Here is a 13,079-nt window from a genome sequence, read left to right as displayed (position 1 = left end):
TAAAATAAATAAGTCGATTTTTATATTTATTATATTTTTGAAATATTTTCATAAAATCATAAAAATAAAAACGAAATGATTTTTAAAAAATGTTTTCAGTCACTATATGTTTTGTTTGAAGAAACTTTTTGCATCAATTATTTAAGTTTTCACACAGGGGCAAATATTTAATTATTACGTTTTAAATACATGGATGGATTGAAAATAATACAAAATTACAAACCTAAAAGTGTCATTTGTCTCTACAAACCTAAATACACCATTTAAACCGAATAGGCTCAATAAATTAAACAAATAAGCATTAACCAATATTGTCAAACTAAACTCAATGGAATGGTTTTTTCAGGATAGATAGATATATAACGCCTACGGGAAGCGCTTCTTCAGTAGGTTCTCCAGTTTTCGGATGCCCGTCTGGGAGCTGCCATCGGCGTTCTTGTCAGCGCTTCCCGTAAAGCTGCCCACGCTGAAGATAAAGGCACGCTTGGGTGTGGAAGAAGAGGCCGTTGTCGCCGTGGTCGTACTGGATTCAGTTGCTCCTGTCGAGGGTTCGGCGTCGTCAGTTGTTCCGGAGGTTGCAGCTGCCGTTTCTGTGCCTTGCGTGTCCTCATCTCCAACAGTTGCCTCTATTAAGCCACTAACTGCGGCTGCGGACGCCGTGTGCTTGAAAAGATCAATCAGTTGCAGCTGATCTACCCGCTTGACAGCCTTCATGTCCAGGATCTTTTGGTACTCCGCAATGGTAATATCGGGCAGCAATTTGAGTACTTGCTGGGTAAAGTGCGCTGGCGGTTGGACAGGCGTCATCACCACCTTGATGATCATCTCGGCCCGTGTCATGTCCTTGACCACTACCTTTGTATAGCTGGTGGGAGCCTTGCGATTTACACTCGACCCCACCGAAGGCAGTTCCAGAAGTGCCGTCTTTAGCGAATGGGTGTCCAGTAGTAGCTGCTCGCAGCCCAGCACATTGTTGGATCCATCCGAAAGGGTCAGCTTGCAGCGGTATAGCACGTTGATGAATTTTGGTATAAAAGCGGCCACGAAGCGGTGACAGAACTGCGTGAAGTACTTGCGCGAACTGGCCAGCGTGTCCCTAATGGTGGGCACAGTCTGCTTAAAATTGCCGCAGAGGCTGCTGATGAAGGCGCTCTGGTCGCCCACGTTGTTGATGTGCTGCCACTGCACCTTGGCCATCGCCTGAAGCGAGGCTTCGCAGCCAGCCTCCAGATCTTGGACCAGCAGCTGAATGCAGTTGGATATGATGCTTTCGGGGTAAGAGAATGTGTAATTAGAAGATAATACACTTATGTTTTTACGCCAAACTCACCGATGAAAGACGTCCTTCTCCTCGCTCATATCAATCTTGCTTACATAGGCAGATGTCACCTTCTCTTTCAGCTTATCCTCCAGTTGTTGGACAGTCTCCAGGCAGTACTCCCCGGTGGTCAGAACGCAGCAGATGCGCACCAGGTCATCCCTTGAAAAACGCTGCGTGTCGCCCTCCTTGAGGAAGTTGTGGAACACCTGGCCAGCGGCAGTGGACAAATTCTGCATGTCGCGCGTTAACAACGAGACGCTTTTGCCGATAGAGCTCCCCGTAGTGGCTGGCACTAGCTTTGGGGTACTGCCCTCGAGCACTTTGGAGGCGTACTCCCGCAGGTATTTCTTGAACACCAGGGCGAGGTCGTACATGGGCTGCTCGTTGCTCAGCTGGTTGCACTGCACCATGCACTTCTTGTAGAAGACGAAAAGATCTCCAGAGCTGGGATACACGGTGGTTTTGGCCTCGGCAAACTTGTATGGCTCTCGAGACATCTCCACAAATTTCTCCATCAGCTCCGAGAGATTTCGGTCGATGCTGCGAATGTAGATGTCCAAGTGCGACTTGAAGCATTGTCCGATTTGGTCATGGAAGACGGTCGCGCCCACAAGAGCATCCGTGGCAGATGGCTCAGTGAGCACCCTTGCTTGCTCTGTCGGCTTGGCTCCCAGTGTGACTCCCGTGAAGCGTTTAGAGAGGAGCTGTTCGAAGGCCTGCGTCTTGTTGATGGCAAACAGAAGAAGTCTCACATCGATCTCGTTGGTGCGCTTAGACATTATCTGCGCCAACTGCTCACGTGTCTGCCGGCAAAACTCCACTGTAATGCGCTCAGAGACCTCCCAGTCCAGCGGAAACACTGGACCATACTTGTCCTCGAAGTCCAGCAGATGCCTCTTAAGCCAGGCATAACGCTTGTCTATCTTGTCCAGCCAGGCAATATCCTGATTCTCGTGAAACAGGTGCGTGTACTCCTCCAGCTGCTGGGCAATGAACCACTTTAACAGCTCCTTCTTCACTTTGGGATCCAGCACGGACATCACCTTGCAGGCGTCGGCCAGTTGGTTGAGTCCCAAACGGTGTTGATTTTGTGCCGAAGGCTTGGCGGCAAAGGCCTCCTTGAAGTCCTCGGTGATTTGCTGGGCCAGTGTGACCTGGATTTTGTCCACGCTTTGCGAGAGATTCTGAAGAGGAATGCAGTTATTTTAGGAAACGATTTTATTGTATTATCCGGACTCACCTTGATTTCCTCGATGTCGGAGAACTGCTGAAAGTGCTGGTTGACCTCGGTGATGGCCTGCAGGGGATTGAGGATTTCGCCGTAGGATCGTCGCTCAATCAGCTTGTTCAGGCTTTCGATTCCGCCCACCAGCATGTGCAGGTGATTCAACGTGGTGATGGCAGCGGTAAGATTGCGCTTGGCGCAGTCCAGCTGCTTAATATCCCGGGTTATCTCCTTGACCATCTCCTCGGTGCGCTCCGCCCGGGTCTTCACGTCGATGATGTGGCTAAAGAGTGAGCTGATAACCTTCTGGGCTTCGCACAGTGCCAGCTGGCCATCCTGACCGGTGTTCGTCTGGCCACGAACCACGGATCGGATGTTGTCGTCAATCAGCGACACCTCGCACTGCATCTTCTGTATGGTCTCGTCGATCCCCGCCAGCGACTGCTCGTTGGGGAACAGCTGGTTGATGTAGTCCACGGTGTTGAAGTCCGGCGCATCCATGGGATCCTCCGTTTTGAGGACCTTTTAAGGGGGTTTTTAATGGGTTCTCTGCATATGTTGCCCTGACTCACCTTGTCGATGACCTGCTTCACTTCCTTGGTGAAGTGGATCTTGTTGTTGGCCACCATACGCTCCTCGGCCTCTGCACCAACCGCTGCCTCGCTCATCGCTGTTTATTTTTATAATCTTAATATTTTAATAAGTTATTGTTATTTTTCATTCGTGGAGCGACCAGGGATGGAGTGCAACTAACTGATAGCAGAAACTGTTATTGCGCTGTCAGGCACAGTACTGCTAGATAACTACATATCGGTGAACAAAGTTATCGAAATTCAAATTTTCTTATCAAAAAAATAATTTATCATTCTCTTTAATATTATTTTAATAGTTTCTGATCTTCTACAAGCTTAGATAAGAAGTTGGCAATGGTTATATTTCTGAGGGGAAACAGTAATAACAACAGTAATTTGCTTAACAATATCTGTATGTACTCGTACCAGCCCTACAATGGAATAATCACTGGGAAAACAGAGAGTTGCTATTGGGCCCCGAACTGGAGCCCGCCATGGAGGCACTCAGCATTGAGGTGTCCCTCTGGGAGGCGGTGGCAGTGCGCTGGTAGCGAGCTATGTGATCCAGGGAATAGGGTAGAATGGGCCGTACACTGTGGATCTCCAGCAGTGTGAGGTTGTCCAGCTTAGCGTAGGTGCCTTCTCCCTTGATAAAGGCATCGATTGAGGTGCGCAGCTTGGACTCGCGGATGTCGAAGATGTCCTTGATCACAGTGCGCAGCTCCTCGCAGCGCGGGACATCATCCGGCGCCGTGCTCATAACCAGCTGGGCCACGACCATGTAGTGCTCGCAGGGCATCTTGGTGAAGAATCTAAAGGTTACCAGCAGATGAATTGTGCTTCCATAGGGAAATCCAACGGCATACATACTTGGATCGCTTCTCCTCCTCCTTGATCTCCTCCAAAATATCCATGTCCATCCATTCGGGCGGCACAATCCGGCACTTCTGTTGCTTGCGCAGATGCGTGGCCATCCACAGGGGCACAAAGACGGGAAAGCCCGCTCGAAAGGGACCCACAGATCCGTATATAAGATGCAGGGGCTCGTTGGAGAAGTTCGGTATAATGCTGATCATGCACTTTTCGCCAATAAACTCAATAATTGCAGGATCCATTGCGGCTATAAACAAATAGTAAACACAAGCGGGAAAGTACGGGCACACTAAGGAATAGGGCTGACACCGGTCTACTATCGATCTTTACCAATCGCCAGTTGGGTATTTGAGAAGTCTGGCAGCGCTGCCCCATTATCGACCGTTAAAAATGGTTTTATTTTTGCAAACAATCTGCTTGCATCACGAAGCTTTGGCTCCTGCGTCAGTTTAATCACGTCAAACTATAGACGTCTGCGGCCTAATAGCCACAGTCCGCAACTATAAATATTCCAATCGTAACGCAGCGACCTTCGGGCGGGTTATCTCACTATCACCAGATCGGATCGCATCGCATTGCTGCACCGATGCAACTGATGGCTCAGCGGAGCTGACTAATTTGTGCTCCCGATGCGAAACTGTTGTTGCAGATTCCGGCTAAGGCGACGACAACTATCAAGAATCACGTAAAACGCCAGCCGGGCATCGTGATAAGCCCATGAATGCCAAACATGATCAAGCGCTCAAGTTCAGCCAAGTTTTCCATTTTATAATATATATTAGCTGGCCAGGCGTAATCCCTTGCACCACTCCGCCGTAAATCCGATACTAAACTGCACTAGATAGCTCTTATCAGTCGTATACGTATCTTACCCAGCAAATACCGGCCCTAAATAAAACTATTCGCCCGGTAATGAACTCGGAGATAGAGGCACAACGGTCACCACAAGGTTAGATTTGCAGGAAACTGAAGAGATTTCAAGTGCATTCTAGTCTGCAGACAACTTCGATAGAGCAACGAAAATAGAAATCTTCTGTGTACAATTCGGATGTTCTTTATAAGGCAGAATCCGGAGCGTAAACAACAGCTTCGATTTGTTGACTTATCGCTTCGGGAGACAACATCGCTGAGGTGGGGTGGGGATGGGTGTGTGGGCCTGGGTGGTGTTCGGGGGGAGGAGGCTCTGGCCGCCGCCGTTGCCGTGAAATGCTCCCGAGCTGATAATATACCAGGCGCGGCCAGTTAATTCTAGAAAACTAGCTGCGATGTTTCAACTGTGGCTCCCAAAGATCAGATCAGATCAGATCAGATCGCCATGGCCCCGCAACCCCTTTCGAAGGATGACAGTGTCCAGTTGGTGGGCAAGGCATGACAGGAGCAACCGGCGGAGCTTCGGAATCGGAGAGATACTCCTCCGCCAGGTTTCGCGTCTCACACATCCGTCGCCGGAAAAACGTAATCAGCGCCAGAGGCAGCAGAAGCTGGACGATTTTCTGATAAGCCGGAGAGTGGACTGTGGAACCCAAGATGGGGCAGGGGCAGGGGCAGGGGATTGGCTGGGAGGCATTCGTTTTTAGCAGAAAAGTGCGACTTGAGCGGCTAGTTGGCTTAGTGCTTGTCTATTTTCGGCAGGGTACGGAGCTGCTGGCTCTCGCGACCAACAGACCAAGAAACCCGTATACTCAAAACCGCAGCCAGGAAAACCCAATCCATTTCCCCGTAGAATTGCATCTGGGAGAAGCATCGATAAGAAGACAGCCAGAGTCTGGGGTTCGGCCACTTGCTCTGCCATCTTCAGTCTTCGATCAGCGCACAATAAATTCGGCAAATCGTCGCCCTCCCCTGGAAGGCACCATTGATAAGTCTGGTTTCAAGGCAGACGGTCGTCCAAAATCCACATCCGCGAGCATTCGCATCGGTTCTGGCCAAAAATTATGTGCTAACGCTCGACTGCTACAGAAGTTTCGCACAAGTCCTCAATAGCTGATTCACCAAAGATCACAATGCCCGACACGGAGATCATCGTTACCAATGCCGGGGAGCCCTCCACCAAGGCGAGTCTCATCGTGGTTTCCAACCGGTTGCCATTTGTGCTCATCCGGAATGCGAAAACCGATGAGCTGGAGCGCAGGGCCAGGTGAGTGGGATAATAATATTGTAAAAAAGTGCTGTTAAAAATGTGTATCTTAAAAAACATAAGAAAAGAAGAAGAGTGTTTATGGCTTATGTAATCAAGTAAAAAATACAAACTCCAACGTTTGCTTAAAATTAAAACTCACTGAGGCTTAAAACAAGCTTAAAAATATATTATTACATAATCAAACTATTTGAAAGGATTTTAAAAATTTAATGTTGCAAAAAAAGTTTTGAAAATCATTAAACATTTTTTTAGTAAACATCCTATATTTTTTCATGATCGAACGACGACACAGTGCCCCAAGTGCCCTGCTGAATCCGGAAACAAGGCTAGGCTAATAGAAAAATAAGTCAAATTCAGACAAAGGAAAGTTTTCAACAGTCATGACGATCAAATATACGAAATTTCCGATGGTTTCGTAAGCGCGCTTATCAACTCTCTGGGATTGGGGGCCCAAAGCGCGAAAAAGTCCAATTTCCATGTTCTTCGCACTCCCGAAAATCCCCAAGTAACCCAGTTCGATCCTCGGGCCCACATTTGCATTGAAGATAAGCCGCCCGACAGCCACCCAGCCACCCAGTCCCCCATCCCATCACCGATCCCAACTATGTGACATACCTATACCTCGGTTCATCTCGATCTCCGCTAGGCTTTCAATCTTATCAGTGCAAAACACACACGGGGGGAGGGAGGCAGGCAAGGCGAATCGAATCGAGTCGAGACGAGAATTGAGATGTGTTGGACCAACCGAAGTCTGGGCTTTGAGTTAGAAAACAAATTCAATAATAACGGCGGGCCTTATCGGCGAGGCGCGTAACGCGTTTTTGACCCTTTCGGGTGTCTGGCAGAAGGGTCAGTACTGGAGGCGTTACAACGAGGCTGTCGTCGCCCAGTGGAACCTGAACCTGACACTGAAATGTGGAGTCACGTGTGTGGAATGGCCTCGTGATGGAGCCGAGCTTCCGACCTAGGCCAGGAACGAGTTTCTTTTGGGCCTCCGCCTCCGCTGCTCCAGATTGTCTCCGGACGGTACGAGGTGGACCGGAGCTGAGCTGGGTCCACAGCTTGTTTACAATCGCTGGCTTAATGGGCGACTTCTTATCAGGCTCCCGGGTGTCATGCACTCTGCACAAAATGGGCTGGGTCCTCACCAACACACACTCTCGGCCATTCCGTCCCGGACACCTGATTACGTCTTTCAATCGCGGGAGAAGCAGAACAGCACGTTTACATCACACAGGCATGCTCTTCCATCAAATGGTGGGGTTTGATTTTTAGTCAGATCTTTAAATTGAGTAGGTTTTGCAGGAAAAATGTAGGATACTTCAAGTATGTGAAAACCATTTCTCAACTATATATATATGACATATAGCCTAAAAAAACTACTGATATGATTACCTATACTTAAAGTATTAAAAACAACTTCGAAATAGCTAAAATATACACTAAAAATCTAGTTATAAGAGAACTTAAGTCATCCTTTTTTTTAATGGTCTAGGTCACTCGAGCTACATGTTCATAAGAATCTTCAAAAAGATTTCCCAAGCTAAAACATTTTCCTCCTTCTACAATGCAGCGCTGGAGGTCTGGTGACCGCAGTGTGTCCGGTGGTGATCAAGGGCAGCGGCCTCTGGGTGGGCTGGTCGGGCATCCATTTGAAGGACCCCAACGAGGCCATTCCCGAGTCCAATCCCAACGATCAGACGCCCACCGCTGGCCTCAAGTCCGAGCAGGTGGTGTCCGTGAACATCGACTCCAAGATCTTCGATAGCTACTACAATGGCTGCTGCAACAAGATCTTCTGGCCGCTGTTCCACTCGATGCCGGGTCGAGCCAACTTTGGAGGCGAGCACTGGCACGACTATGTGACGGTGAACAAGCACTTTGCCGTGCGGACCATCGAGGCGCTGGAGAAGTGCCTGGCCAAGAACCAGGGCAGCGAGAAGAGCCCTCCGATTGTGTGGATCCACGACTACCATCTCATGCTGGCCGCCAACTGGGTGCGCGAGCACGCCGAGGAGAAGAACCTGCCCTGTCGGCTGGCCTTCTTCCTGCACATCCCCTTCCCGCCATGGGACATCTTCCGCCTGCTGCCCTGGTCCGATGAGCTGCTGCAGGTGAGCATGATTTCCTTCTGCCAGGATCACCAATAACTCCCTTTTCCTCTCGTTTTAAGGGCATGTTGGGCTGCGACCTGGTGGGCTTCCACATCCAGGACTACTGCCTGAACTTCGTGGACTGCTGCCAACGGAATCTCGGCTGCCGAGTGGACAGGAACAATCTTCTCGTGGAACATGGCGGGCGCACTGTGCGCGTCCGTCCACTCCCCATTGGCATTCCCTACGAGCGCTTCGTCAACCTGGCCACGACCGCACCCAAGGTGCTAAAGACATCCAAGATGCAGATCATCCTGGGAGTGGACCGACTGGACTACACCAAGGGCCTGGTCCATCGCCTGATGGCCTTCGAGGCGCTGCTGCTGAAGTATCCGCAGCACAAGGAGAAGGTGAGCCTGCTGCAGATCTCGGTGCCGTCGCGAACGGATGTCAAGGAGTACCGGGAGCTGAAGGAGGAGGTGGACCAGCTGGTTGGCCGCATCAACGGTCGCTTTACCACCGCCAACTGGGCGCCCATCCGCTACATCTACGACTATGTCAGCCAGGATGAATTGGCGGCCTTGTACAGGGATGCGGCCGTTTGCCTGGTCACTCCGCTTCGGGATGGCATGAACCTGGTGGCCAAGGAGTTCGTGGCCTGCCAGATCAATGAGGTGCCCGGCGTGCTGGTTATCTCGCCGTTTGCAGGTGCCGGTGAGATGATGCACGAGGCTCTGCTTTGCAATCCGTACGAGGTGAACGAGGCCGCCGAGGTAATCCACCGGGCGCTGACCATGCCCGAGGATGAGCGCGTGCTCCGTATGGCTCGCCTTCGCCGGCGGGAGGCCGAGTGCGATGTGAGCCACTGGATGCGTTGCTTCCTGAAGGCGGTGGGCGCTCTGGAGATGGACGATGTGGGCACCACCATTATGCAGCCAGTGTCCGTGGACGACTTCGATGACTACTTACTGAAGTGAGTAGATAAATGCATTGAAAATAAAAGGCAATATGTAAGTATTCTCTTCTGTATCCAACAGATACATCGGCTATAACCACAAGTTGGCTCTGCTGCTGGACTACGATGGTACTTTGGCTCCCATTGCTCCCCATCCAGACCTGGCCACGCTCTCGCCGGAGATCAAGAATGTGCTGTACAAGCTGTCCAACCACTCGGACGTCTATGTGGCCGTCATCTCGGGTCGTAACGTGGACAATGTGAAGAAGATGGTTGGCATCGAGGGCATCACCTATGCGGGCAATCACGGTCTGGAAATTCTTCATCCGGACGGCAGCAAGTTCGTACACCCCATGCCCATGGAGTACGAGAAGAAGGTCAGCGATCTGCTGAAGGCGCTGCAGGACTCTGTGTGCCGCGACGGCGCCTGGGTGGAGAACAAGGGGGCGCTTCTGACGTTCCACTACCGCGAGACGCCCGCCCACCTGAGGGGAGCGATGGTGGACAAGGCGCGCTCCTTGATCGAGAAGTACGGCTTCAAGGCCACGGAGGCGCATTGCGCTCTGGAAGCTCGTCCGCCCGTGCAGTGGAACAAGGGTCGTGCCTCGATCTACATCCTGCGCACATCCTTCGGCGTCGACTGGAACGAGCGCATCAAGATTATCTATGTGGGCGACGATCTTACGGACGAAGATGCCATGGTGGTATGTGATCTTTAAAAGGAATCCTCTTCAGATGTCAGGGATTTAATTTGACAATGATTTTCTTGAACAGGCTCTCAAGGGCATGGCGCGAACGTTCCGTGTGACCTCGTCGGACATTGTGAAGACCGCTGCGGATCACCGACTGCCGTCCACAGACTCCGTGTACACGTTGCTTAAATGGGTGGAACGGCATTTCATGGGACGCAAGGCGCGCGCCAACTCGCTGACCTACAGACCCACTAAGGGCGACGGTGTCCAGATGCAGATGTCCCTGGAGGTGGCCTCCTCGGCGAACAACCTGGAGGTGTGAGCCCCCATTTCCGTGCTTGCATAGGCAACCTCGAAACTCAGATAACTTGTAAGATTTTAAGAATAAAGAAAACGGAATCGTAGCTTAAAGAAATGTACAATTGATTTCGGATTTTTTTTGGTTACGCTATGGAACGTGCACTGTTTTCTTTACGAACTAATAACTAAGCAAAGCGTCACGAATTGAGCTAATTGTGGGACAAGACGAGCCACGAGATGATGAAGAAGAACAGAAAGATGGGGTAGACCGCCAGGGGTTTGCGATGGGGCGGCTGGCTCTGACCCAGAAAAACAAAGGAAGCTAAAGAAATATAACCATTACTTAACTCTTCCATCATATGGAGTGTATTATGTTACCGTAGGTGGCCCAGGCAAAGCCCATGGTGGTGGTCACAAAGCGCAGAAAGAAGAGCAGGCGCGTCTGGGTGGCCATCAGGATTACACGGCACACAATCAGCGCAATGGCCACCGGCGTGAGACAGTAGCCCAGGACGCAGACAGATTGGAAGAATGAGCTGGAGGGGATTGGGTGCATTATAATCAAGCAATTGATCATGTCTAGAGAAGGACTATGCCCACATATTGCCGCCCAGCAGCTTGGAGTTGAGTGTGACTATGGCCGCTCCTATCCACACGATGACGAAGACCTGGGCGAACTCGGGTCCGTTGTCGGACATGCTGTCGGCGGAGGAGGAGCCCTGCAGAATGGTGGCCATGAAGGTGCACAGCACCAGTGGGCCCCACAGATCCCCTGAAAAAGTAGGTAAACACATCGCATCAGCAAACTGCCTACGAAAGCACAAGCAACTCAGTTGATGACGCACAATCGCGGAGCAGACTGGACTTCTCCTTGGGATAGAGGACGTGGTAGAACTTGACGCCAACGGCCCGGATGTCCCGCAGCACTGTCTCCCGGATGGGCTCGTCCAGGGTGTTGTAATCCGGCACTCCACTCGCAGACGTAGCAGTTGTGGTTCTCTTGCCAGAAAACGACATGTCGCCCTCCAAGGAGGGCGACGTGTTCACGTCCTCAAACATCTGCAAGGCAGGGAATATGTATAAGATGAATTTTCGTTCTACGCATTCGTACCTACATCTAGTTTGGAATCCATTGACTGCCCTATTCGTTATCTGTTAAATAAAATAAACGTTTACATCGACAAAAAAAATACGCCAGCTAATAGTGTGACCCTAAGTTGCGGCCCACTTATTACCCCGCCATCAATATCGGTTATCGATAACAAACTTAGCCGCCAGAAGTGCAATTGATGTTCTCTTTCGTTTTGATAGAGGTCTGTGACTGTGGAAAAGCTTGAAAAAGTTTGTATTTAAAAGATAAGAAATTGTTAGTCAAGCAAATATTAAACAAACAAGAACAGTGAGAAGTAATACTTTCTCTCAGGTTTCCAGGGTCACTGTGCATAGTTTCCAAAGAAATAGTCCACGTTTGCTGCAAATCAAATCAAGGGATTCCCAGAAAATCAAATTCCTCAAGGAGATAACAACGGTAAAATTACCTAAGTGCCATGGATTCCAAGTTGATTCACAAGGGATCCCTTGATCTTGAGGACGTCTACGCTGCGGAGCAAGTTGAATGGCTACTGCAGTGGAACAATCATTTGTGCCTGGAAAGCGACGTGGACTCTACGGCCTTGCAAATGCAGCTGCTTTCGGTCAATTCCTTGAAGGAGAAACTTAAGCTGAAGCTGGATCATCTAAGTGATATGCTAGGGAATGCCTGTTCCAGCCTGGGAGACCGGAAGACTAACAAGTTGGACGTCGACGGTCATGCTCTGAAAGCCAGACTGGAGGAAAGTGAGAATAAAATCCACCAGTTAATTGCTAGGGACCACGAAAGCAGGAGGACCATAGAGGAGTTGACCCACGACCTTCAGTTCGTAACGCTACAAAAGGAACAGCTCACCATTGAACGTGATGGGTTGACACTGAAATTGGAGGAGCAGGAGTCCAGCTATAAAGATGTGGTGGCCAAGCAGGTGCAGCAGATCCGCTCTGTGCAGGTCATCATTTCGAAGTCGCAACAGGAAATCAGCCAAATGGAGGCATTATGCCGGCAATTGCTCGTGGATCTCGAAGGTCAGGAGCAAGTGCATCTTCAGCAACTGGAGGCCCAGAGACAGAGTCTGGTGGAGAATAACGAGGACAGCATCACTTGCTCCATTTGCTGGGTGGCCTGGGATGCGGAAGGAGACCACCGGGTCGTCTCTCTGGCCTGTGGCCATCTATTCGGCGACTCGTGCGTTCGCAATTTTTTAATGCGAAATGAGAGCTGTCCGATTTGCCGGCAGCCGGCGACTGCCGAACATATTCGCTTTATCTTCGGTCGTCATGTTCTACCCAACCAAACACAGTAACTCGGATCTGCTTATTTACGATGGTGTGTATATCTAAGAATGGTTATCCATAATTTTATATTATTTGCATTATTTCAGATTACCGATTTATCAGCGCACTAAGTGAAACTCAGGAAAAAAAATATATATGACTGCTTCCTTGTTTACATTTCGTGTTCCTCGAAAGCTTTTGTTTGCTATAGAAAATGCATGGCAAGCATAATTTTTGCTGAAAGACGTGTTGAAAACATTTCATTTTTAAGTTGTTCTTATCTTCAATTGTATTGCATTTAATGTAAAGTTCCTTTGCAAATGTTTTAGAAATATTTGATTACGTAACAGTTATTGAGAGTTTTAAAATTTCGAAATGTTTTTTAATAAAATAAATACAAACTCAAAAAGACTTAAAAAGTTTTCTGTGAATAATTTAAATGTTGTTTCATATTTAATGATTTTAAAAGTTTAGGTTAAAAAAAGTCGAAAATGTTTTCTAGCTGTGTTCTAGCTAGAAAAGACCACTAGCCGTATGTGGT

At 49.4% G+C, this 13,079-nt stretch overlaps 5 protein-coding genes across 7 annotated transcripts; 2 read left to right on the top strand and 3 right to left on the bottom strand.

Moving 5' to 3' along the window:
- Positions 1-79: 79 nt before the first annotated feature.
- On the bottom strand, positions 80-3,303 carry LOC108027899 (vacuolar protein sorting-associated protein 53 homolog). The gene is made up of 4 exons (XM_017099518.3): positions 3,119-3,303; positions 2,562-3,068; positions 1,331-2,505; positions 80-1,267 (listed from the first exon to the last, which is right to left on the bottom strand). The coding sequence occupies exons 1-4, from the start codon at positions 3,212-3,214 to the stop codon at positions 367-369; spliced, it is 2,679 nt and encodes an 892-aa protein (XP_016955007.1). The 5' UTR covers positions 3,215-3,303; the 3' UTR covers positions 80-366.
- A 118-nt stretch (positions 3,304-3,421) lies between these two features.
- On the bottom strand, positions 3,422-4,829 carry LOC108027680 (probable DNA replication complex GINS protein PSF2). Of its 2 annotated transcripts, XM_017099226.3 has the most exons (3): positions 4,322-4,829; positions 3,989-4,238; positions 3,422-3,930 (listed from the first exon to the last, which is right to left on the bottom strand). In XM_017099226.3, the coding sequence occupies exons 2-3, from the start codon at positions 4,231-4,233 to the stop codon at positions 3,564-3,566; spliced, it is 612 nt and encodes a 203-aa protein (XP_016954715.1). In that variant the 5' UTR covers positions 4,234-4,238; positions 4,322-4,829; the 3' UTR covers positions 3,422-3,563. The 2 variants fall into 2 exon arrangements, with proteins under 2 accessions (XP_016954715.1, XP_016954716.1); XM_017099227.3 differs by having other exon boundaries at positions 3,989-4,828.
- A 767-nt stretch (positions 4,830-5,596) lies between these two features.
- Positions 5,597-10,293, top strand: LOC108027831 (uncharacterized). The gene is made up of 5 exons (XM_017099417.3): positions 5,597-6,128; positions 7,705-8,245; positions 8,305-9,197; positions 9,262-9,883; positions 9,954-10,293. The coding sequence occupies exons 1-5, from the start codon at positions 5,995-5,997 to the stop codon at positions 10,191-10,193; spliced, it is 2,430 nt and encodes an 809-aa protein (XP_016954906.1). The 5' UTR covers positions 5,597-5,994; the 3' UTR covers positions 10,194-10,293.
- Positions 10,274-11,423, bottom strand: LOC108027832 (protein YIPF6). Its single transcript, XM_017099418.3, has 5 exons — positions 11,287-11,423; positions 11,017-11,230; positions 10,772-10,943; positions 10,550-10,707; positions 10,274-10,493 (listed from the first exon to the last, which is right to left on the bottom strand). Exons 1-5 carry the CDS (start codon positions 11,302-11,304, stop codon positions 10,381-10,383), a joined length of 675 nt encoding a protein of 224 aa, XP_016954907.1. The 5' UTR covers positions 11,305-11,423; the 3' UTR covers positions 10,274-10,380.
- Positions 11,383-12,947, top strand: LOC108027713 (E3 ubiquitin-protein ligase RNF8-like). Of its 2 annotated transcripts, none has more exons than XM_050885650.1 (3): positions 11,383-11,512; positions 11,595-12,590; positions 12,646-12,947. In XM_050885650.1, the coding sequence occupies exon 2, from the start codon at positions 11,719-11,721 to the stop codon at positions 12,565-12,567; it is 849 nt and encodes a 282-aa protein (XP_050741607.1). In that variant the 5' UTR covers positions 11,383-11,512; positions 11,595-11,718; the 3' UTR covers positions 12,568-12,590; positions 12,646-12,947. The 2 variants fall into 2 exon arrangements, with proteins under 2 accessions (XP_050741607.1, XP_050741606.1); XM_050885649.1 differs by having other exon boundaries at positions 11,395-11,537.
- The last annotated feature ends 132 nt before the right edge of the window (positions 12,948-13,079 follow it).

This window comes from Drosophila biarmipes, chromosome 2L, assembly GCF_025231255.1.
Source record: "Drosophila biarmipes strain raj3 chromosome 2L, RU_DBia_V1.1, whole genome shotgun sequence".
In the NCBI taxonomy this organism is placed as follows: Eukaryota; Metazoa; Arthropoda; class Insecta; order Diptera; family Drosophilidae; genus Drosophila; species Drosophila biarmipes.
This window is presented reverse-complemented; position numbering and strand designations above follow the sequence as displayed.

Excerpts from the sequence above, each read along its gene's own strand:
- LOC108027899 (XM_017099518.3), bottom strand. The coding sequence starts at position 3,214 with ATGAGCGAGGCAGCGGTTGGTGCAGAGGCCGAGGAGCGTATGGTGGCC. Across the intron at positions 2,506-2,561 it reads CCGACATCGAGGAAATCAAG|AATCTCTCGCAAAGCGTGGA; the intron begins GTGAGTCCGGAT and ends ATTCCTCTTCAG. Across the intron at positions 1,268-1,330 it reads GAGAAGGACGTCTTTCATCG|CATCATATCCAACTGCATTC; the intron begins GTGAGTTTGGCG and ends TTACCCCGAAAG.
- LOC108027832 (XM_017099418.3), bottom strand. Across the intron at positions 10,944-11,016 it reads GTCCAGTCTGCTCCGCGATT|GGGATCTGTGGGGCCCACTG; the intron begins GTGCGTCATCAA and ends CTACTTTTTCAG. Across the intron at positions 10,708-10,771 it reads AAGCTGCTGGGCGGCAATAT|CTCATTCTTCCAATCTGTCT; the intron begins GTGGGCATAGTC and ends AATCCCCTCCAG.
- LOC108027831 (XM_017099417.3), top strand. The coding sequence starts at position 5,995 with ATGCCCGACACGGAGATCATCGTTACCAATGCCGGGGAGCCCTCCACC. Across the intron at positions 6,129-7,704 it reads GAGCTGGAGCGCAGGGCCAG|CGCTGGAGGTCTGGTGACCG; the intron begins GTGAGTGGGATA and ends TCTACAATGCAG. Across the intron at positions 8,246-8,304 it reads GGTCCGATGAGCTGCTGCAG|GGCATGTTGGGCTGCGACCT; the intron begins GTGAGCATGATT and ends TCTCGTTTTAAG.
- LOC108027713 (XM_050885650.1), top strand. The coding sequence starts at position 11,719 with ATGGATTCCAAGTTGATTCACAAGGGATCCCTTGATCTTGAGGACGTC.
- LOC108027680 (XM_017099226.3), bottom strand. The coding sequence starts at position 4,233 with ATGGATCCTGCAATTATTGAGTTTATTGGCGAAAAGTGCATGATCAGC. Across the intron at positions 3,931-3,988 it reads GAGGAGGAGAAGCGATCCAA|ATTCTTCACCAAGATGCCCT; the intron begins GTATGTATGCCG and ends GGTAACCTTTAG.